Here is a 22005-nt window from a genome sequence, read left to right as displayed (position 1 = left end):
ATTAGTTTGTTAATATGTGCCATGGGCACAATGTGAGGTTGTGAGTAAATGTACCAATGAAATACACCTTAGGGTATCTTAATGCTTTTATTTAGCACTCACTGTCTCACTTTTAAACCTCTTAAAATACGTGTTTTTGTTTTTTTTAATATTTGAGTATAGTTGGCACACAATGTCATATTGGTTTCGGGTATGCAGTGTAGTAATTCAGTAAGTATATACGTTATGCTGTGCTCATCCCAAGTGTAGCTGCCTTCTGTCACAACACTATTATAATACCATTGACTGTATTCCTATGCTGTACCTTTTATCCCAGTGACTTAGTCATTCCATAACTGGAAGCCTGTGTCTCCCACTCCCCTTCACCCATTTTCCCATCCCTCCACCCACCTCCCCTCTAGCAACCATGAGTTTGTTCTCTGTGTCTATAGGTTTGACTCTGCTTTTCGTTTATTATTTAATTTGTTTTATTTTTCAGATTCCACATATAAGTGAGATCATATGGTATTCATCTTTCTCTTTTTGGCTTACTCCACTTACCATAATTCCCTCTAGGTCCATCTATGGTATCTTAAGTTTTTAGTTTAAATCTGCTTACATGTGTAGTGTTGTGGCAGATGTTATACTGTTAGGTGAAAAAGTTAGTGACTGCCCTTGAAAGCTATGGAGGTAATTCTATAACAAAAAGATTTAGAACCAGCTGAGAACACACAGAATTTAGTCAATGTGCATGTAAGTATCAGTTATGAACACTGTGTGCAGAGATGGATGAGGGTGAAGGCACAATCAGAAGAATTTAGTTTTTAGGCAAGTAGAGTCTAGCCAGTCAGCGTGGACTTGGTGGATTTAATAGATTTCAGTCACATCTAAGGCTAACAAATGAAGGAGTTTGGGCCACCCGGAGTAGAGTATACTAGAATGCCTTTTTCTCTTTATCTCCTTGGCAGAATCTTTTTTTATTTTTTTATTTTTTTTATTTGACAGAGATAGAGACAGCCAGCGAGAGAGGGAACACAAGCAGGGGGAGTGGGAGAGGAAGAAGCAGGCTCATAGTGGAGGAGCCTGACGTGGGGCTCGATCCCGTAACGCCGGGATCACGCCCTGAGCCGAAGGCAGACGCTCAACCGCTGTGCCACCCAGGCGCCCCTCCTTGGCAGAATCTTATGATCTTGGAAGATCTGTCTCAAATGTCACCTGGTTTATCACTCTTCTTCATTTTCATTTTCTTTAGCTCAGTGCTGCCAGAGTGCTAGTCTGTGATGAGATAAGGAACTTGTATCAGAATGTCAATTGATACATTACTTTTTTTATTGAGAGAAAATCTTGGTAGGAAAAAGATGTCAGCTGATCTAAACATTTTCCTTAGTTACAGAGTTGTTGTATCAGCCGGTGGACTGGCTGCCAATCCAGGGACCGCCTCCGCTAAGGCACTATTGACTCCCTCATTTGGGACAATGTAGCTTGTGAGCACACCGCAGTAGCGTCTGTTACATTATAGCATAGTTATCCCGAGTCTGGCACATCTTTGGTTCTGCTGCACTTTGCACTGTGCCTGGAATTTAGCATGCGGAGATTTGTTGATTGAATTTCTGTGAAGTGGCACAGGGTAGGAACACCCAGTCTCAGCACAAAGGGAGCTTCTCCAGTTGCATGGTCAAACTTCGAGTAGTTAGGACCATGACGTGGTTTGACTTAGGGAAGAATTCTGAAGCATGGCCTATCGAAGCACCTTGCTCCCTTTAGCTGGCTTCTTTATAGATACAATTTTTTCTCCTCACAGCTCCCTAAGTATATGGTTATTTTGTTTTGTTTTTGCTTTGCTTCTTTGTTTTTATCAATAGGTTATATCTTTTTATTATTTTACACAGAGGAATATTAAAACAAGAAGAGTTAACTCCATTTCCTGTCTGATAGTGTTCGAAGAGCGGATGCTGACAGGGTCGAAGATTGTATCCTGCTAGATGGGATGGAAGTGACGTAACTGCTAAAACACTAGCCTGTTCCCCTTGCTACTTAGCCCTGACTTTGATCAGTTGGAAGTTAGTGCAGCTCATTGGTGCCAGGCCCTTTTATAAGTGTTTAATTCTTTTGAGGAGGATGACAATGGCTGCAAGACAGCATAGATTATAAAGCAGCTAGGAAGTTGACTAAACTTAGTTGTTGAATCTTACAAGTTTTGAGTTCACTTAAGTCAGTAGGAAACGTCTGAGATGAGTTTCTGATTTGCCAGCCTTGGTTCTCTTATCTCTAGTGGCTGTATAAATTGAATCATGAGCTCTGGGAAAATTAGACACTATTAATAATGGTCACCATTTTCAATGACTCTGTTCTACAAGTCTAGCTATTTCACTCTCTCACAGTCCTTCCCTCCTTCTCAGCATGTAGTCTGGAGGAGTGCAGTGTTCCTTGGCAAAGGGAGGTTGAGCTGAACTCAGATCTAACTAGGAAAAGATGAGGGGAGGCAGGGAGTAGTATCCAGATGGATTGGCATGTTCAAGGAACTTGAGTATAGGTAAGAGATGATAGAAGTTTTTAATAGATGGCAGTGATACGGACAGAAAGAACTAGGTGGATATAAAACATTTGGGAGGTAAATGGGCACTATTTGGGGATTGAATGAAAAGAGGTTGAAGAGGAAAGAGGTTTTGCGGAGACTTTCGGGTTCCTGATATGAGCCCCTGTGAACAGTAAATCCTGGAAGAGGGTTTGGATGTATTGATTTTGGACATTGTTGAGCATGAGGACATTCTGAGATATTTATTTGAAGATGTTGCATAGACATTGGGTCTTGGACCAGACTGGGCTGGAGATATATATTTTTAAATCATGAAGTTACAAATGTAAACACATTCCCCCCAGAGAGAGAGGATAGAGTAAAAGGAGAAGACGGCCTAACAGAGTAAAAACCAGTAAGACTGCCAAGTGAGAGCTGGAGAGGTAGAAGAAAACTTAGGAATATGAGATGTCATGGAAGCCATTAGAGGGCAGGATTTCAAGAAGGAAGATGTGGTTAGTAGTAATAGTGTAGTTTGTTGTGGAAAGGTGAAGTAAAACAAGAACAAAAAGTGACTATTTGATTTTATGACATGTAGGGCCTTCTTGATGTGGACGCAGATGATTGCTCCTTCACCCTTCTTTGAATTTCCTGCCATCTGTCTACACAGCTGTCTGCAGTTCTAACACCCTCCCCAGTGATTCGTAACAAGATGGGTTGTAGTGGATTGCAGTTGCCTTTGCCACCTGCCATTGGCATATCAGATGCTCCCACAGCAGGGTGTATACTTTGAATTCCCCTGACTTTTTGAGACTCATAGCTTATATTCAGATTTCTGGTGTCCTTCACATGCAATTTTAGCCACTCCCTTTCCTGATCACAGTCTGGATCTTATATTCTGGACTTTTTGCCTGGAAATCTTAAAGCTGGGCATACTCATCTTTCTATAAGTTTTTTTTAGTTTTTGTTTTTGTTTTAATTTTTAAGTCATCTCTACACCCAGTGTGGGGCTTGAACTCAAAACCTTGATCAAGAGTCACATGCTCTACCGACTGAGCCAGCCAGGTGCCCTTGGGCATACTCCTCTTTATTATAACCTCCATTCTATCCAGCTCTCACTGTCACCTCTGCCTGGTATGGCACTAGTTGAGACCTCCCATCCCATACTCCCTTTACCTTCTTCTGTTATCCCTTTCTGTCCTCACCTCCCTACCCAGTTTGTTTATTCATTTATTTATTTAAAAGATTTTATTTATTTATTTGTCAGAGAGAGGGAGTGCCAGCGCACACAGGCAGGGGGAGCATCAGGCAGAGGGAGAAGCAGGCTTCCTGCTGAGCATGGAGCCCAATGCGGGACTCCTGGGATCATCAACTGAGCCGAGGGCAGATGCTTAACCGACTGAGCCACCCAGGCATCTCACCTGTTTTTTTTTTTTTTTTTTTAGAGAAATTGGGTAAAAGTGTGTTGATCTGGCTAATAATTGTGGTTGGAAATCAGTAATAATAGCTAATGGTACTTAAACTGCTGTGGTTTTGAACATTAAATTCTTACCACATAGGACAGACCATCACTGGACAAACCAAATTGATCTGTGTTTGAATGCATTACTTTCTAGAGTAGCTTTCCCTATGTGAATATGAACTATGCCCTCTTGTGGTTTTGTGTAAAAAGTGCTTTAAAGGAAAAAATTTCCACTGGCTAGAGAAACTTAAGGTATATTAACATTTGAAGACAAAAACCCGCTTAGGTAGCAAGTGTAAAGGCTCTGGTAGAAGGCTAGTTTGATTTTCTAATGTTAGCGAGAAATCTTAGTAGCCTTTGAATTTATATTATGTTAATGTAAATTATGATATGTTTGTTATGATACCTTATGTTAATATACATTATGATACCTTTGGCTAACTTCTTGACAATCGTTTAGCTTAAAAATTAGAGGTAAACATTTGGTATTTGAAAAGGCAAGGGTTTTATTATATATGGCTGAGGTCACCAAAAACATATAGGAGTAGACACGAGTGTCTACTCGTCTTGCCTTTAAGACTCTTACCCTAATATGAGATATAAGATAAATATATGTGAGATGGCCATGAGACCACAGACAACTGAAGGTTTAATTTTAGCCATGCAGGTATAATAATGTCTGGTCGGGGGTACTTGGAATCTTTGGAAGGCAGGGCTTCCAAATTTGTTTTGCAAGACCTCTTGTAGGAGGTATAGTGCCCATCCACCCATCCTCCCCATTTATTTTAAGGTATGTTGTACATACAGTGAAATTCATCCTTTTTAATATGTAGTTTCAACAGATGTATATTGTCATGTAATCGCTGCCACAATCAAGGTATAGGACTGTTCATTAAACCCCCAAAATTCCCTCATGCCCTTTGTGGTCAACTTCTACCCCCAGCTCTAATCCCTGACAACCAATGATCTTTTTCCTGCTCCTATATTCCTATCTTTGCAGAACATGATGTAACTGGAATCATTCAGTGTGTGGCTTTTTGAGTCTGACTCTTTGACTTAGCGTAGTGCATTCGAGATTCATTTATGTAGCAGTAGTTTGTTCCTTTCTGTTGCTATTCTGTTCCATTATATGGATGTACCACAGTTTGTTCATTTATTTCCCAATTGAGGGACGTTTGGGATGTTACCCATATTTGGCGAGTATGAGTGAAGTCTTTGTAAACATTGATGATACAGGTTTTTGTTTTGTTTATATTCTTTTTTTTTTTTTATTTGGGTAAATACCTGGAAGTGGGATTGTTTTGTCATATAATAAGTATAACTTTATAAGAAGCATATGGTTAATTTTATAAGAAACTGCTTTTAGGAGGCAAGTTTTTAAATCAAGATGTGCCTAGTAGGGCTTGGACAGCACTCAGCTGAAAGAGGATGGCTAGAGTACAGTGGTGCTTACATCGGTTAGGATCCTGTTTCAGCCAATGGAACAGCGACCTTACTACCCTAGCTTAGCACAAAGAGGGCTATTTTTCCTGGGTAGAAAAAAAGTCCAGGGCTACTGTTGCCACTTAGCGGTACCATCAGGCACATTTTCTTGCTTGTTGCTTCTTAGTAGGTAGCTTTCATCTTCATGTCCACTAGAAGGTTCCTGCATATCCATGTATTATGCCTTCATTCCAGGTAGGATGATGAGAAAAAGGCAAAAGGCACACAAAGCTGAATTTTCCTCTTTTCACTGGGACAACAATAGCTTTATTTTTTAGATCCAACTAGGAGACTTCTACGTAGCTCTCCTTGGCTACAAGTGGGTTGCTTGACCACCTTGGTGACAACAGAGTCGGTAGAACATCCACAGATGAAATTGTTAAGGAAGAGGAGAGAACAGGCAGGTAGTAGTGTTTGCGTCAGTGGTTGGTGGCGAAGTTTAAAGCTCATTGTATTTCAAAACTTGTAAGTGGTTTTTGGAAGCAGGTCTATCTTGAATAAAGGATAAAATTGAACAAGTGTTTAATATGCTAACTGATGATTTTTATGTAAGATAGGTGAGGGCACAGGGAATAGGATAGAGTGTAGTTCTAGTTTCTAGAATGTAGACTGAAGGTATACTATGATAGTGGACAGAAATGTCTTGGAAGAGGAATGGGCAAAACCTTTGAAGTGAATAAATGAAATTACAGATTTGTGAAATTTAGAGATGTTTAAAGAGAATGAGGAAATTGGGTGAGGATGACAATTTGGGATGAAGTTCATTCGTACCCGTGATGTGGCCTTGTTAATACAGTGTTCTGAAATTATCGCTTGGCACTTGCTAATTCATCTGAGGTTATTCCATATCTTGTTTCTGAAGTTCTTTTGCTATAACATGCTCATACATTATTTCTATAAATGTACTTTATTAATAAAAAGTATGGGAAACATTTCTCTTTTGGCACATTTGATAGATTTCTCAAGAATACATTAACATTTTCTCCACTAGCAGTTTTTAAAAAACTTATTATAAAAATATATTTACTTTCTAAATTTCTATCATTCTCAATTTTTAAAAAATGTCATTTGAAGGCCTGAAAAGAATAAATTTCATGTTGATGTGGCAGGATAGTCCTTCTGTCTTGAATTTTCTTTTGAGGGCCACATTCTCTCTGAGGAAGGCACTGTATTCTTTAACATGCAGGAAAGATAAGATCTTTATGTAATTGCTGTGTTAGAAAACCTTGTAAAAGACTTTCATATAGCAAGAATTTTAGAGTTGGAAGAAAATGCTAAAGATTTGCTTGGTATGTTGTTCTTTGTCTTTAAAGGAGGCACATCTTTGCTCTTATTCCTTTATCTATCCAAATCCAGGGATGCCCACTGTGTTTAATTAAAAACTTTAAGTCTTTCTACTAACAGCTTTCAACCCGCCCCTTACCCCACCTCACCCCGCCAGAAGTGATTCTTTCTTAATTCCTGACCTGTGAGGTACAAATGCTGTGTGATTGGGCATTATAGAAAACAGCAGAAGTTGGCTAGAAACACTGAAACATAGTTTACAGTAGATTGTGGGTCCACTAGGTGGAGTAGTTTTGTGATCTTCGTTTCAGTAGTTACTGTGGTGCTGAGGGGATCCTTTTAAACTGTATCTCCATTTCTTTCAGAATTCCAACAGAGGGGGGTCGGCTTCTAAAACATGCTATGTCTTTTTGAAGTTCAGAAAGACTTTGAAATAAAAATACAGTGGTATGGCTTGTGTTGAAACAGTTGTGGGTCAATGCCAATAAAGAGGGATTGTGTTATTATAGAGAATAGGTTTAGGGGAAAAGTCGGTAAGTGGGTGGTGATTTGAGCGGCAAAGAGTCAGAGTATAATGTAACCAAAATGATGGTTCTAGGATCACAGGTGGCACAGTTTTGCCCATTTTATCGATTGCAGTGCTTAAGGATTGTCACTGCATACTTAAGGCTTAGGCAAGGGGAGGGCAAAGGGTAGGGAAGACATGAAAGGAGGGGAAAGAGAAAGGACATATGGTTTCAGGGCCATTTCCTCGTGGAGTATTGGGGAAAGGTGGAAGTATAGTGAAAAAGTGATTTTAGCCGGTAAAAGCAGAGAAACCAACTCTGAAAATAGCACTTGTCATATGCTTTGTAAGTTCATCATACCCGGGTATTCTCTAACAGGAGACACCAGACTAAGTTTTGTCTGTATTTTGTAATTGTGTAACCTCAGACAGTATATGTTTTTTTTCTTAACAGTCTTTGGATTTATTTCAAGTGTACTTTAGGAATCTTAACTGTGTTTTGGTTTTTCATGTATCAAAGCTCCAGACTTCTCCTTATTCTTGTATTTCAGTATTATGTTGCTGGAGGGGGCTTTCTGATTTTTTTTTTTTTTGTATGTGTAACATGGTTTTGTGTTTCTGGTTTCCTTTTTTTTTTTTTTTTGGATCATTTGCTTTCTAGTGCCTTTGTTTTTCCTAGTTTTTAGTCTCTAGGTTCTGTGTAAATAAGAATGGTATACATTTTGGAAGAGGGTTTTACTTTAAGCACTGAAAAGTGGCATCTTCTAGCTTTGCAAGGGCTATTGAAAGATCCCGTAACTTTCAGGAAGTGATACTTTGATCTGCCAGAAAGAGAAAGTGAGCTGTTTTAAAAGACTTCCACCAAAGGAGTTTGCACAGCATCCTTAATATCTTGTTTAAGGAATTCTTTCTTAGATCTCACGAAAAATCCACTTGCCATAACAAACGTTTACATTTTTTCCATTGGGAAGCACTTAGGTAGCATCTGCTCGCTTGTACACGGTACACTGTAGTACGAAATCTTTATTGTTCAGCATATGGCTCAATACGTTAAGGGTCTGCAATACTCAGAAGAAAAATGTTGAAGAGACCCTAGTAGTAAGAATAAGTGCGTTTCGGAGACGTGAAGGGTGTTGAGTAGCTGTGAGTTATATGCCTAGACAGCGTGGGGCCTGTGAAAGTCATCACTGTTTTTCTCACCATTTCTGCTTCTGCATATTTCTGTCTTCAGATTGAGACCAGCTGGCTACCATCCTTTCTGTAAGAGCATTTATTGTCACTTCTCTTCCTCTTTTAGAGGCTGCAAATAGTTCCAGTTCCTTTCATCTTTCCTCAGAGGTTTTAGTTTTCAGCCTGTTAATCATCTTTGAGTCTCTTCTGAATCCCATCCAAGTTTTATTTTTCCTTAACATTCCTTTTCAGTTTAGAAGCACAAAGCTGGACACAGTGCCCTGAGAGTTTCTGACCACTTTTGAGTTCTACGAGAGGAAGATTTCACACTTGTACATGTGCCAGACTCCATTTCACATAACCTTAGATGATGTTTGCTTTCCAGAAGTCCAGTCATATGGTGCTGACTGGCTGTCAGATTTTTATCTCCTATGACCTTGATCTTTCCCTCTTATGTTTATTTATAGCTTGTACATTCATCATCTTTTATTTATGGAGTTTACTTTTCTTGGCTGGATAGATCTTGGCTGGAATGCTTGGCACTGTCCTCATTGAAATTCATTGCCTTTTTTTCTAATTATTTCACCACTTACTCAATGTCATTGCCATGCTTATCTTCCAATGTGGCCAACCTAAAGGTTTCATATTGTCTATGCCATTCAAGTCAGTGATGCAGATGTTAAAAAAAAGAAAAAAAAAAAGAAGCGGGGGACAATGTCCTAGAAACAATGGCAGAATGCAATTTGTTGGTATTTCTTAAAATTTACTCTGATGACTAGCCAAGCTGAGTGGTAGCGGGCTGTCTATGTTTCCCCTCCCTTCGTACTTTCTTATACTCCTAGGATCCGTTCCCTTCACCACCAGAGTTTGGTGCTCGCATCTCCGCACAACTGGGCCGAAGAAGAAAGAAAGCTTTGTCAGAGCAATTCACCTTGCATGCTGTCGTCAGATTTAATCTTAATCACTGCCTTGTACATATCTCTCCCTGTTCTTAATTTTCAGTGGCTCCCCATTGCCACTGAATTAAATATAAAATTTCTAATCTGGTATTCAAGGCACATTATTTAATGGCCGTGGCCTCCCTTGCTTGTAACCATACATAACGAACCACTTGCCATTCCCTGGATATCTTGACACCTTCTGAGGCCTTGGCTTGTTTGCATTGTTTGCTCTACTTAGAACACTGAAGCTTTTCCACCTAATTTCTATTTATCAACACCATGTAAGACCAGCTTCTTTCATCTTTCTGGATTTCTGGATTTCTCCAGCTAGATATGATCTTTTCCTCCCACCTCGTGTTTTTACTCTTTGGGGTATTTTTATTATGTTTTGACCTTTGTTTTAGTTATTTGTGTGCTTTTTCTCATCCTTCTACCAGACTACCTTTTTTGAGACCTTTTTCTTCCTCATTTTGGTAGCTTTGGGTGTACCTAGTATGTATTTGCATAAGTAGTTGCATAGACTTACTTTTTTAAAATAGCATTTATGGGTACATGGCAAGTAAATGAACTGTATCAGTTTGAGCACATTTTATGATATTTAATTCAGTTTCTAGTGTAAGCTCCTTAACCTGCACATAGACTGGTAGCAAAGTTTGTAGACTGACAGCTGGTTTACATTTTGAGTAGCATTGGCATAGGCTACTTATTTCCCTTAAAAAAAATTCTAGAAAGAATTAAAGATTTAAAATGATTTATTGTATTGGTCATTAATTAAACAAAAATTGCTAAATGCAATAATTGCTTGATTGCATAATTAAATTTGTACTCTAAAAGCCCTTTTATAATTGACTTTTATTGTTTCTTAGAAACTACCCAACTCTGGCCAATATCGAAAGAAAGAAAAAGTTAAAACTTGAAAAGGAAAAGAGAGGAGCAGTTTTGACAACAACACAGTATGGGTAAGTTCCTTAAAATTGCTTGCATTCTCCATGCTTATTTCAAACAAGTATACTTACAAATAATAAACAAGAGCATGTAGCAAAATCTTAAAATTTCTACACTCTTAATTCTGAAATCTTTTCTTTTATAACTTTTTTACTTCAGAATTTCTTTAAATTATATTTTTAAATAAGTAGTACCCTATATTCATGTGGTTTTCAAAAAGATTTGTTATTTATATTATTTATTAACGATAAGTCTTTTGTCTTTGTCTCCTAACTAAATGGTTCTCCTTCCCAGAGACAACCCATTTTATCCTTCCAGAAATACTTCATTTGTATATAGCACGTGAGATAATAGTCTTTTCTTTTTTTCCTTTTTGACACTATTCTACACTTTGCTTTTTTTAGCCAAATGATATACTTGGAGATATTAATGCATAACTAGCTTCCTCATTCTTCAAGGATGTGTAGAATCCTTAGGTGTCCCACAGGGTTTTTTTTTTTTTTTTAAAGCCAATTTCCTATTGTCAGATACTTAAGTTCTTACCAGTCTTTTACTAATAAAAATTTGCCATTATTGCCCTGTACATATGTTTTACACATATGCAGGTATTCCTGAGGATGGATTTCTAGAAGTGGATTTGCTGAGTCAGAAGATAATATGTGTATTTGTTTTTGTTTTTTATTTTTTGTTGTTTTTTAAGATTTATTTATTAGAGAGAGCAATGGAGAGAGAGCATGGCAGAGAGGGGCAGAGGGAGGGGGAGAGGAAGAGAATCCCGAGCAGACTTCCTGTTGACACAGAGCCTGATTTGAGGCTCAATCCCATGACCCTGAGACCATGACCTGAGGTTCAGTCAAGAGTCGGAAGCTTAACTGACTGAGCCTCCTGGGCGCCCCAGATACATGTGTATTTGTAGTATTAATGGCTGACTGCCAAGTATCTATCATAGTTAACTCTCCCACCAGCAATGTATGAGACACCCTATTTTCCCCAACCCCTCACCTTCATAGAATTTTTTTCAGAATTTTTTCCATTTTATTTTTTAACTGAAGTTTATTTTTAATATAAATAAAAGACACAAATCTCAAATGTATGACTCAAATTTATACACATACACACACCTACACACCCATGTAACCTCCACACAGATTAATAATATTCAGAACATCTTCACCTCATAAATTTTCCTTAAGCTTTCCCTAGTTCATTGTCTCCCCACAATGATAACCTCTTTTCTGATTTCTGTAATCATAGAGTTATTTTACGTGCTCTTGGAACCTTATATAAATAGAATCATATGATGTATATTCTTTGGTGTGTGATTTCTGTGGTGTGGAATTGTTTTGTAGTATTAACCCATATTGTGTGTAGCTCTAAACTGTTCATTCTTATTGTTGTGTATTACTCATTTGTGAGAATATCCATTCTACTTTTGGATATTTGGGTTGTTTCCAGTTTGGGTTATTATGAATATAGGCTGCAGTGAACATTCTTTTACATGTCTTTTGGGGACCTAAGTTCTCATTTTCACTGGTCATATATATATGCTGAATCATTGGGCACCTGTATGTTTAGTTTTAATAGATAAAGCCAAACAATTTTCCGTAATGGTTGTACCAGTTTACATTCCTGCTCGTGCATCTGATTGCTCTGTCTTTGGTTCATGCTTGGTTACACCTTTTCCTCATGTCCCCCCATTTCCCTCTTGACTAATGATGTTGGAAAACTTTTTATATGCTTATCAGCCATTTTGGTATTTCCTCGTCAAGTTTTTGACCAGTTTTTAATTGGGTTGCTTCTCTTGATTGGTAGGAGTTATTTACTTAGACACAAATCCTTTCTTGAGTAGAGTAGATATATTGCAAGTACACCCTCACAATTTGTGATTTGCCTTTTTACTGTCTTAATGGGTGTCCTTTTTCCCCCGATATAGTAGTAAGTATTAATTGTTCAAACAACCGGGGTCATTTGGAGTTCAGTTAGACATACCTGCTGATCTTGACAAGGCTCAGTCACAGCTGGGCGTTGGTTAGCTGATGGCTAATCTAGCCTGGCTAAAGGCTGCGATACCTACATAGTTAACCATTTCTGGTACACTTCTGTGTTTTGCCTAGATTTTTGGTTGTTTGAAGTGGGAGAATAAATCTAGTCCTTGTTACTTTATTTTGGCCATAAACAGAAGTCCCTAATGGTGTCTTTTGATAATAAAAGTTCTTGATTTTCATGAAGTCCAGTTCATGACCAGTGTTGTTTGTGTTCCACTTAAGAAATCTTTTCTTACAGCAAGGTCATGAAGCTATTCTTCTATGTTTTCTTTTGGATTTATTTCTTTACTATTCATGTTTGTATCTTGAATTAATTTTTATACATAGCATAAGGATTGGGATTCTTTTCTACTCCCCTCATATGAATTGTGGTTGATCCAGCACCAATTTTGCTATACTATGCAAACACCAACCAAAAGTAACCTGATAACAATAGTATTATTATCAGACAAAGTAGGTGTTAAAGAAAGAAGTGTACTAGAGATATGTATGGATATTTTATAATATTAAAAGGAACAGGAAGCAACAGGAAGACAGAATAATCCATAAATCTATATGTGACTAGTAACATAACTTTAAAAAACATAAAGCAAAAATTATTGACTGCCTCAAAGGAGAACTAGATGAATTCACAGACTTGAAGATTTTTTTTTTTTTAAAGATTTTCTTTTTTTCTTTTTTTTTTTTTTAAAGATTTTATTTATTTATTTATTTGACAGAGACAGAGACAGCCAGCGAGAGAGGGAACACAAGCAGGGGGAGTGGGAGAGGAAGAAGCAGGCTCATAGCGGAGGAGCCTGATGTGGGGCTCGATCCCAGAACGCCGGGATCACGCCCTGAGCCGAAGGCAGACGCCTAACCGCTGTGCCACCCAGGCGCCCCAGACTTGAAGATTTTTAACACACCTTTCCCTGTATTTATTAGAAAATGAGCTGTAGGATTTAGAAGATTTGAATACAACTAGTCTAATCTAGAATATTTATATTCCCAACAACTTTTTGTTTATGCAAAGAATATACATTGTATCAAACAGATCATAGAACAAATATGAATAATTTCCAAAGGATTGAAACAATTCAAAAGTTTTATTTTGACCAACGTAAGATAAGCTAAAAATCAATAACGAAAAGATAGCTAAAAAAACTCCAGTGCTTAGAAATTAAGCATTTATTTACTTATTTATTTATTTTAAGCAGTACATTTAAAATGTAAATTTTTAAGACTGACTCAAAAAAAACAGAATAATTTTGTATTTGTTAGCAAAATGAAATCCATAATTAAAAACCTTTTTACAAAAAATTCCAAACATTTATAGAATAAATACCAGTCTTACAAAAATTTTTCCAGCAAATTAAAAATAAGGGAACACTTTCCAACTCATTTAAAAAAAATTTTTTTTTTGAGAGAAAGAGCAAGAGTGGGGGATGGGGACAGCGGGAGAGAGAGAACCTCAAGCAGGCTGAACACCCAATGCAGAGCCTGACAGGGGGCTTGATTTCACAACCCCAAGATCATGACCTGAGGTGAAATCAAGATTTGGAAGCTTAATTTTACTGAGCCACCCAGGTGTCCTTCCAACTCATTTTAAGAGTCCAGTATAGTCTTGATAACAAAACTTGACATTATAATAAAGGAAAATCAGAAGCAAATATCTGTTGAGCAGAGACACAAAAGTCTTAAACAAAATGTTAGCAAATCAATCTGGAAGTAGGAAAAAATGATATACATCATTACTAAGTGGGATTTATTTCAGGAGCAAGGTTAGTTTGGTATTTGAAAATCAAATGTTATTCATCACATGAACAAAATAGAATAAAATGATACGATTATCTTAATAAATAACAAAAAATTTTTGATAAAACTCAATATCTGGTTATGAAAAAAACTTTTGATAAACTAGGAATAAAAGTAATTCCCTCAATCTAATAAAGGATATCTACAAACAACCTATAGCCAGATTATACTTAGTAGTGAAATATCGATTTTTTTTTCCCCCGAGATTGAGAACAAGACAGAGATGGCCACTATTACCACTTTTATTCAACATCATAGTGGAGGTCTTGGACAGTATAATAAAGCAAAAAAAAAAAAAAAAGGACATACAAAATTTGAAAAGGAAGAAGTAACTGTCATTTGTTAAAAGTTGATGTGATTGGGGGCGCCTGGGTGGCACAGCAGTTAAGCGTCTGCCTTCGGCTCAGGGCGTGATCCCGGCGTTGTGGGATTGAGCCCCACATCAGGCTCCTCCGCTATGAGCCTGCTTCTTCCTCTCCCACTCCCCCTGCTTGTGTTCCCTCTCTCGCTGGCTGTCTCTATCTCTGTCGAATAAATAAATAAAATCTTAAAAAAAAAAAAGTTGATGTGATTGTGTCTGTAAAAAAAATCCAAACAAATCTATAATTACAGTTAATAGTGAATTTAGCAAGTGTGCTGAATACATATAAAATCAGTATTTTAAAAAAGCAGTTATATGTCTACATGCTAACAATAATTAGAAAATGAAAATTAGAAGATACTATTTGTGATAGCATCAAAATATTAAATACCTAGGAATACGTCTAACAAAAGTCTTGTAAGACCTCTATACTAAAAACTAAAATGTTGCTTAAAAATAAAGCCCTAAATAAATGGAGGAATATACATAATGTTCATGGATTTAGAAGACTCTATATGATTTTCTCTCCAAATTTATCCCAATCAAAATCCCAGCAAATTTTGTTTTGTTTTGTAGGGTGGTGGAAGGGGGAGTTAGTATTGACAAGCTTTAAAATTTATATGAAAATCCGAAGGATCTAGACAGCTAAGAAAGAGATGGAGGTAGTGTGGTGTTGTCCAAAGATAGGTAAATAGGACAGATCCTCTGGCAAACAGTCACCTGACCTATGGCTGATGGCAATTTGGTGCAGTAGGGAAAGGATAGTGTTTTCAACCCTTTCCTTTTAAACTTTTGTATCTGTATACTTAAAAGTGTATTTCTTAGAGAATATATAATTTGGTCTTATTTTTTATTATCTCGGCCAACAGTCTGTATCTTTTAATTACATTTAAAGTAATTACTAATATAGTTGGGTTTTAGTCTACCATTGTTCTATTTGTTCTTTTTTAATATGACCTGTTTTTTTCTTTATTTCCTTCCTTGCCTTCTTTTGTTTGTTTGTTTTTTGTTGTTGTTGTTTTAAGTAGGCTCCACACCCAGCCCCAACAAGGGGCTTGAACTCATGACTCTGGGATCAATAAGACCCTGAGATCAAGACCTGAGTGGAGATCAAGAGTTGAACACTTAACCGACTGAGCCAGTCAGGCGCCCCCCTTGCCTTCTTTTGAATTAATTAAATAATTTTTTAATGTTTTACTTCTTTTCTATTAGCTTTTTAGTTATAATTATTCCTTAATCTCTACTTCATGTGTATCTACATCTTTACTTACATTATCTTTGTGTATAAGTATTTTTGAGTGTTGACTAAATAAACTTTTCCTTTTAAATTATTGTCAATCAACGGTGTAAAGGAACTACTCCCTCAAAGGTGGGGGTAGTGCAAATGCCAGATGTACCACTTTCAGTGAAGTCCTATTGGTCTGATCAGGTAAAGGTCATTCCAGAGGCACCTGGCTGGCTTAGTTGGTAGAGCATGAGACTTGATCTTGGGGTTGTATCTAGCCTCATGTTGAGTGTGGAGATAACTTTAAAAAAAAAACAAAATCTTAGGGCCCCTGGGTGGCTCAGTCGGTTAAGTGTCAGCCTTTGGCTCAGGTCATGATTCCAGGGTCCTGGGATCGAGTCCCACATCAGACTCCCTGCTCAGCAGGGAGCCTGCTTCTGCTTCTTCCTCTCCCTCTGCCCCTCTCCCCCATTTGTTCTGTCTCTCTCTTTCTCTCTCTTTCTCTTTCCCTCTCTCTCTCAAATAAATAAATAAAATCTTTTAAAAAAATCTTACAAAAAACAAGTCATTCTAACTCATTCACTAATGTGAATACCTTAAAATGATCATTTAGAAGCCATCTGTAGTCAGGTGCTATAGGAGCAGGATACAGGGAAGGCACCTGTGAATCAGAGCCTAAGGAAAGTAGCATCTCTTCATTATTCTCATGGGGCCCTTGGGCCTGAGACCAAAACTACCTGTTTTACCTGTGATGATACTGTTGAGGCCTGACTTCAGTGGTTGCACATTGGAAATTGGCCCATGGTTTTCTGCAAAATTTGGAGTATATATATGATTTTTTGGAATGAGACTCGGTAAGGATTATGGTGACCCTAAAAGGATTAAGAACTTTTGGATTGCAGAAATATTAACCAAATATGTTGGTTTAGAAAATTATTTAGAAATTGTTATGATAATAACTACCATTTATTAAGGGCTCAATGTGGCACTTTATATTAATTCTATGTCTCTGCGATTCCCTTTCAACAAATGAGGGAGTAAACAGACACAGGGATATCAATATTGTCCAAGAGGCACAGCTAGGAAGTGCCAAAATTGGAATTTGAACCCAGATTCCTAATTTCTGTATTCCTAACTGCAGCCTCCATTATTAATGAAAAAAAAAAAAAAAAAGAATTCTGCCAACAAATGACAAATTAGAAAAAACATGTATTTTTGTGAAAACTCAGCCCTACCAAAGGATACCTTGTATTGTTGTCTTTTGAGAATGTATAATGAACCTTTTTTGGAAAATTTTTTCCTACACGGTTTACCTTAGAATATGCTCAAACAAGCATTTGTTTTCCTTCAAAGAGAAGTAATTATAGTTGTTGAGAGGGCACTTGATTTGAGGTAGCTGTGAAATTGTGCTCAGTTTCTGATCTTTAAGTTTATCCTGTAAAGTGAAGAGAATAATGCCTGTCTAATCTACTTTCAAAGAGTTGTCATGAAGGTCAAACAAGGCAGCATACTTGTAAATGCGTCAGAAACTTTCAAGACTCCTGGAAAATGAATAGACAAGAGTTAACACACTTTAAAATCTAAAAAACACTTTTATTTTATGTACAATCGGAATGAAAGAATTCTGCCTATTGACCACTGTTGATCATACTACATAGGCCATTTGCGGAGGGGTTAAAATATGGGAGGAAATATGCACCTCAGAATTAATAAAGTGTAGTATACCGTGGTATGTTATTCTTTTCAAGATCTACCATAAAGTTCCCTGTCTTTGGAAGCCATTGAGTTTATTTATTTGGATTTCTTTAGTGTCCCGGGCTCCACATGACTGATAGGGCAGCTGTTTCTTTTGCATTCAGTACTCTCCTTTAGATTTTTCTTGAGAGATCAGCGCCTTTTATATATAGAATTGCATTTTTCTCACTGCAGCAAGATGAAGGGGATGTCCAGACATTCACAGATGGCAAAGATCAGAAGCCCGGGCAGGCATCACAAATGGAAAAATGACCGTGTTGGACACCAAGCAGCCTGTGATTCGAAGCCTGAAGGTGCACCTGAAGCAAATGCAGACCCTCTGGGTGTTCTGGCAAACACTGACTCTGGTAAGCTGAACAGGGAAGTGGTGCGTTTGTAAGCCTATCGACCATGATGCTGGAGTTGATTCTTCACAGCGTCGTTTGTGGAGAATTTAATGGCAAATATGTATAAAAAAAAAAAATAGAACGATGCTTTTGTTTTTATTTGTAGTAGGAGTGTTTTGTCAAAACCCTAATTCTGGACATCTTTTCTGAATCTTGGGGAGTGGGTGCATGAGGCAGGCAGGATGTGAAAGAAAGATGATATCTATTGGATAATTTTCATAGTATGGTGTGATCTTGGAAATGTTCTTAAGATTGGTCTGTATGGGGGCACCTGGGTGACTCAGTAGGATAAGTGTCCGACTTTTGATTTTTGGCTCAGGTCATGATCTCAGGGTTATGAGAAGGAGCTCCACATTGGGCTCTGCTCTCAGAGGAGAGTCTGCTTGGGATTCTCTCTGTCTCTCTCCCTCTGCCACCTCCTTTCCCCCTGCGCTCTGACTCTCTCTCTAAAATAAATAAATCTTAAAAAAAAAAAAAGATTATTTTGAATGTATTAATGCTGTAGATTCAAATTTGCTCAATTTTGTTTGTTTCTCCCCACTTATGAGGTGCGTAATTTCAGTGGAAGCCAGTATTATTTATGCTGCTGAGCATGAATATGCTCTCTTTGGGTAAATAATATTATTTCATTGTATTTGATACTGTTCTCCCTCAGCGCATAGAATATATTGCTATTAGCTTTGAATTCCCTTACTCTTGCTTAATAAGTTGAAAAATTAAAGGACCAGAATGCTGCTAACCACACAGAGATATCATCCAGCCTCTGAGGCTCCATTTCCCCTTCTGAAAAGTGAAAATGTAGATGTAAATATTTCTACCCCCTCCCTTCCAATAACATCATGACGCTTTATCTTATTGTATGTGTTTTCTCTTCCGCAAAGGAGTGGTATTAGTGAGTGGGCTGATGCTAGCACGCTCTGTTTAGCTTAGAAGACAGTGGCTTCTATGATAAGCACATGGCAAATTATTAAACTTACGGATGGCAAGAAATTGGGATAACTAACTGAATTAGGTTGGAAAGGATTGTGGCATAAGGGAGTGTTGGGCTAAGATTAATAAGATATCATTTAGTTAGAATAATAGTAATTATTTTAACACCCACTAACACTTACTGAGTAAGGTACCTAGGGTGCTCTACCTGCTTTCTACATGCGAACTCTTTTCCTCATCCCAGACCTCTTTCAGAGAGCATGTGCTGCTACTTGCATGTTAGAACTGAGGAGCACAGGGTACGTAATTTACCTCAGCCCCGCTGTTAGTTGGCAGCGGTGCCAGACTTTGAATTTAAGAGTCTGTTCTACTAGACACTACGCTTCTTCTAAATGTGAAGTCTGAATTTATCTAAAAAAATATTGTATGAGCCTAGGATAGTTGGAGATGTGGGAGAGAGTTTAGGAAAGGCATCTTTTTATCCTTGCCGTTAGCAAGGAAAAGGCAGATAACATTTGGGGCCAGCTCTGAGTTCACTCTTGGGCACTGATTTTTTTCCTTCAAAAGTTGTAAGAGCCCACACAGTTCTTCAGATTTACAGTGAGTGACCTTGATGATAAAAACCCTCTGTATCCAAATAAAAACTTTCATGTCATTAAAATACTTGAAACACAAATACAAAAACTACTGTTATAATTAGTAAATTACTAATCTGAAAATTATGTAATTCTTCACTTCATGCAGTTCTCTAAATGAACATTCAAGGGACTCTAATGTTGAATAGTCTTCATTCTGTTAGCTTTGGTAGATTAATTCTGTTTTCTTTCTCTCTCGCTCTTTTTTTTTTTTTTAAGTAATCTCTACACCCAACGTGGGGCTTGAACTCAAGACCCTGAGATTGAGAGTTGCATGCTCTATGGACTGAGCCAGCCAGGCCGCCCTCTGTTTTCTCATTTTTATTTTTTATTTTTTTTAAAGATTTTATTTATTTATATAAGAGAGAGGGGGGAGAGCACAGAGGGAGAGTGAGAGGGAGAAGCAGACTCCCTGCTGAGTAGAGAGCCTGAAGTGGGGCTTGATCCCAGGATCCCGAGATCATGACCTGAGCCAAAGGCTGACGTTTAACTGACTGAGCCACCCAGGGGCCCCTGTTTTCTCATTTTTAAAGAAATATTTCAGTGTGTGGTAATCTGGTGAAATACCAACAAAAAGATGCTTATGTATTTTGCTCTATTTAAGCCTGCATCTAGGTCTTCAGCAGATGCTTTAGATGAGAGAAACAGTAGTATCTTTCATCCTCATGGTAGAAGGTGTTTAGTCAGATTCCTAAGAGCAATTGTATGAAAGGCCTCAAGTAATTTTGTTTGGTATAAATGTGGAAACCTTTACTTATGCTGAGGGTCAAAGATGATTATGTAAGATTTGAATATAAAAATCTTACAATTAAGTTATACATTTATAATATTATTCTTTAAGGAAAAACCAATGATCAAGTTAGGGTAACTTAATTTTGTAGGAAAGATTTCGTTTAAATATATGTTATCCTTTACCTGGGATTTCTTCTGGACGTTTACATTTTCCAAATCGATGTTTAGACCGTTGGTTCTTCAGCTTTTCACTGCAAGTATAGTTACAGAAAATGACATGTGCCATTTTTTCACATGCCCGGATAGTCCCAGCATGTCTGCTTTCTGATCTGTCAGTGTGACACTTGTTTGGAAGCAGCTTGCTTCTCTCTGGGCCTCTCTTGCTTCTCTCTTCTCTCTTGCTTCTCTCAACCTTAAGATCAGTTGTTGTGCCCATTATTCAGGTTGTTGTTGGCAGGGCAGGATTGCAGTGATGTGGCCCTATTCATGCTCTCAGGTGGCAGTTAATACTTTTCATCACTAATTTCACTTTTATTTTTATTTATTTTTTTTTTTTAAAGATTTTATTTATTTATGTGACAGAGAGACAGCCAGAGAGAGGGAACACAAGCAGGGGGAGAGGGAGAGGAAGAAGCAGGCTCCCAGCGGAGGAGCCCGATGTGGGACTCGATCCCGGAATGCCGGGATCACGCCCTGAGCCGAAGGCAGACGCTTAACGACTGCGCTACCCAGGCGCCCCTAATTTCACTTTTAAAATGAAGATGTCCTGATGCCTTGTATTTTTTTTTTCCTTTTTTTGGCTCAGAACCTTATCTGGATAGCAGCATTCACATTTTAAACAACAGTTCTTAAGGATCTTCACAGATCTGTTTCATATCATGCTTAGAAAATCAGTATTTTTTGTGATAATTGGTAGTATGTGAACTTTCATTCATTGTGCAGGTGCTTTAAACTGGGGATTGATATTGTTTCAAAGGGAAAGCCTGTAATTTGAGTCTGCAAATTAATCAGTTTTGAATATGGCCTGTTTTCACTAGATGTCCTTAATGGTGCCGTTTTTTATTTATTTATTTTTTAGTTCCTTGTATGTTCTGCTAACTAGTGTCCTCTAGGTGTTGTTGTTGTTTTAAATCTTTTTTTGATATTTCATCAGTTAGGACCACATTTATTTTGTGGCTTTTGTTTAAATGTATATACAACATGTTTTATGACTTTCCTGACCTGTGGTTTTAATAAGTGTTGTCTGAGCTAGAAAGCGAAGAGCTGGTCAGTAAGGTGCATCAACCATCAGTGACTGAAGTGCCTTCGCATTCACAAAATGAAAAAGATCCAATTTGGTATTCATTCATTATAGTTTAAATATCGCTATTGTCATAGAACATGGGGGGACATCAGTGTATGCACTGACATTAAGCTTGGTGGGCTTCTGGTGTTTAAATGTAGATGTTAAAATAAGAATATAAGCTAGCCCATCAGCTGTCAGGAATGCTCATTGTTAATGTTTGTTTTTGAGAGTTGGAAACCATAAAGCAAGGTTTCCATTTTTTAGGGTGACTTTTTCAACATATTGCGTTTTCTTTAGGGTACTTAATCTATAGGTCTTCTTGGGGCTAGAGTATGTAATTGTGTTTCACTTCATAAAGGCAATAAGAAATAGTAAGGGGATGAAGGGGGGAGAGACAAGTAAAGAAATAAGCTGTAGAAAGAATCCAGACAGGAAGCTTTTACAACTAGTGTTTATACTTACACAAGATTTACAAAGGGCGTTTTTTGTTTTTTTTGGGTTTTTTTTTCTTCTCATTTCAGCAGGGATTTACTTGAGGTCCTACATTCTGCTTGTCCACCATTGTAATTCAGAG

General features: G+C 37.6%; 1 protein-coding gene across 1 annotated transcript in view; it reads left to right on the top strand.

The window, feature by feature from the left end:
• Positions 1-22005, top strand: part of NUFIP1 (nuclear FMR1 interacting protein 1) — a 43791-nt gene that overhangs the window by 7543 nt on the left and 14243 nt on the right. The window contains exons 6-7 of the mRNA XM_045796775.2: positions 10205-10297; positions 17638-17810. Coding sequence (XP_045652731.1) covers positions 10205-10297; positions 17638-17810 — 266 coding nt within the window. The remainder of the gene's footprint in view (positions 1-10204; positions 10298-17637; positions 17811-22005) is intronic.

The sequence above is a fragment of the Ursus americanus genome, chromosome 10, assembly GCF_024610735.1.
Source record: "Ursus americanus isolate L20-20 chromosome 10, mUrsAme1.1.p, whole genome shotgun sequence".
Lineage (NCBI taxonomy): Eukaryota > Metazoa > Chordata > Mammalia > Carnivora > Ursidae > Ursus > Ursus americanus.
The sequence above is the reverse complement of the archived record's forward strand: the minus strand, read 5'-3'. Positions and strand labels throughout refer to the sequence as shown.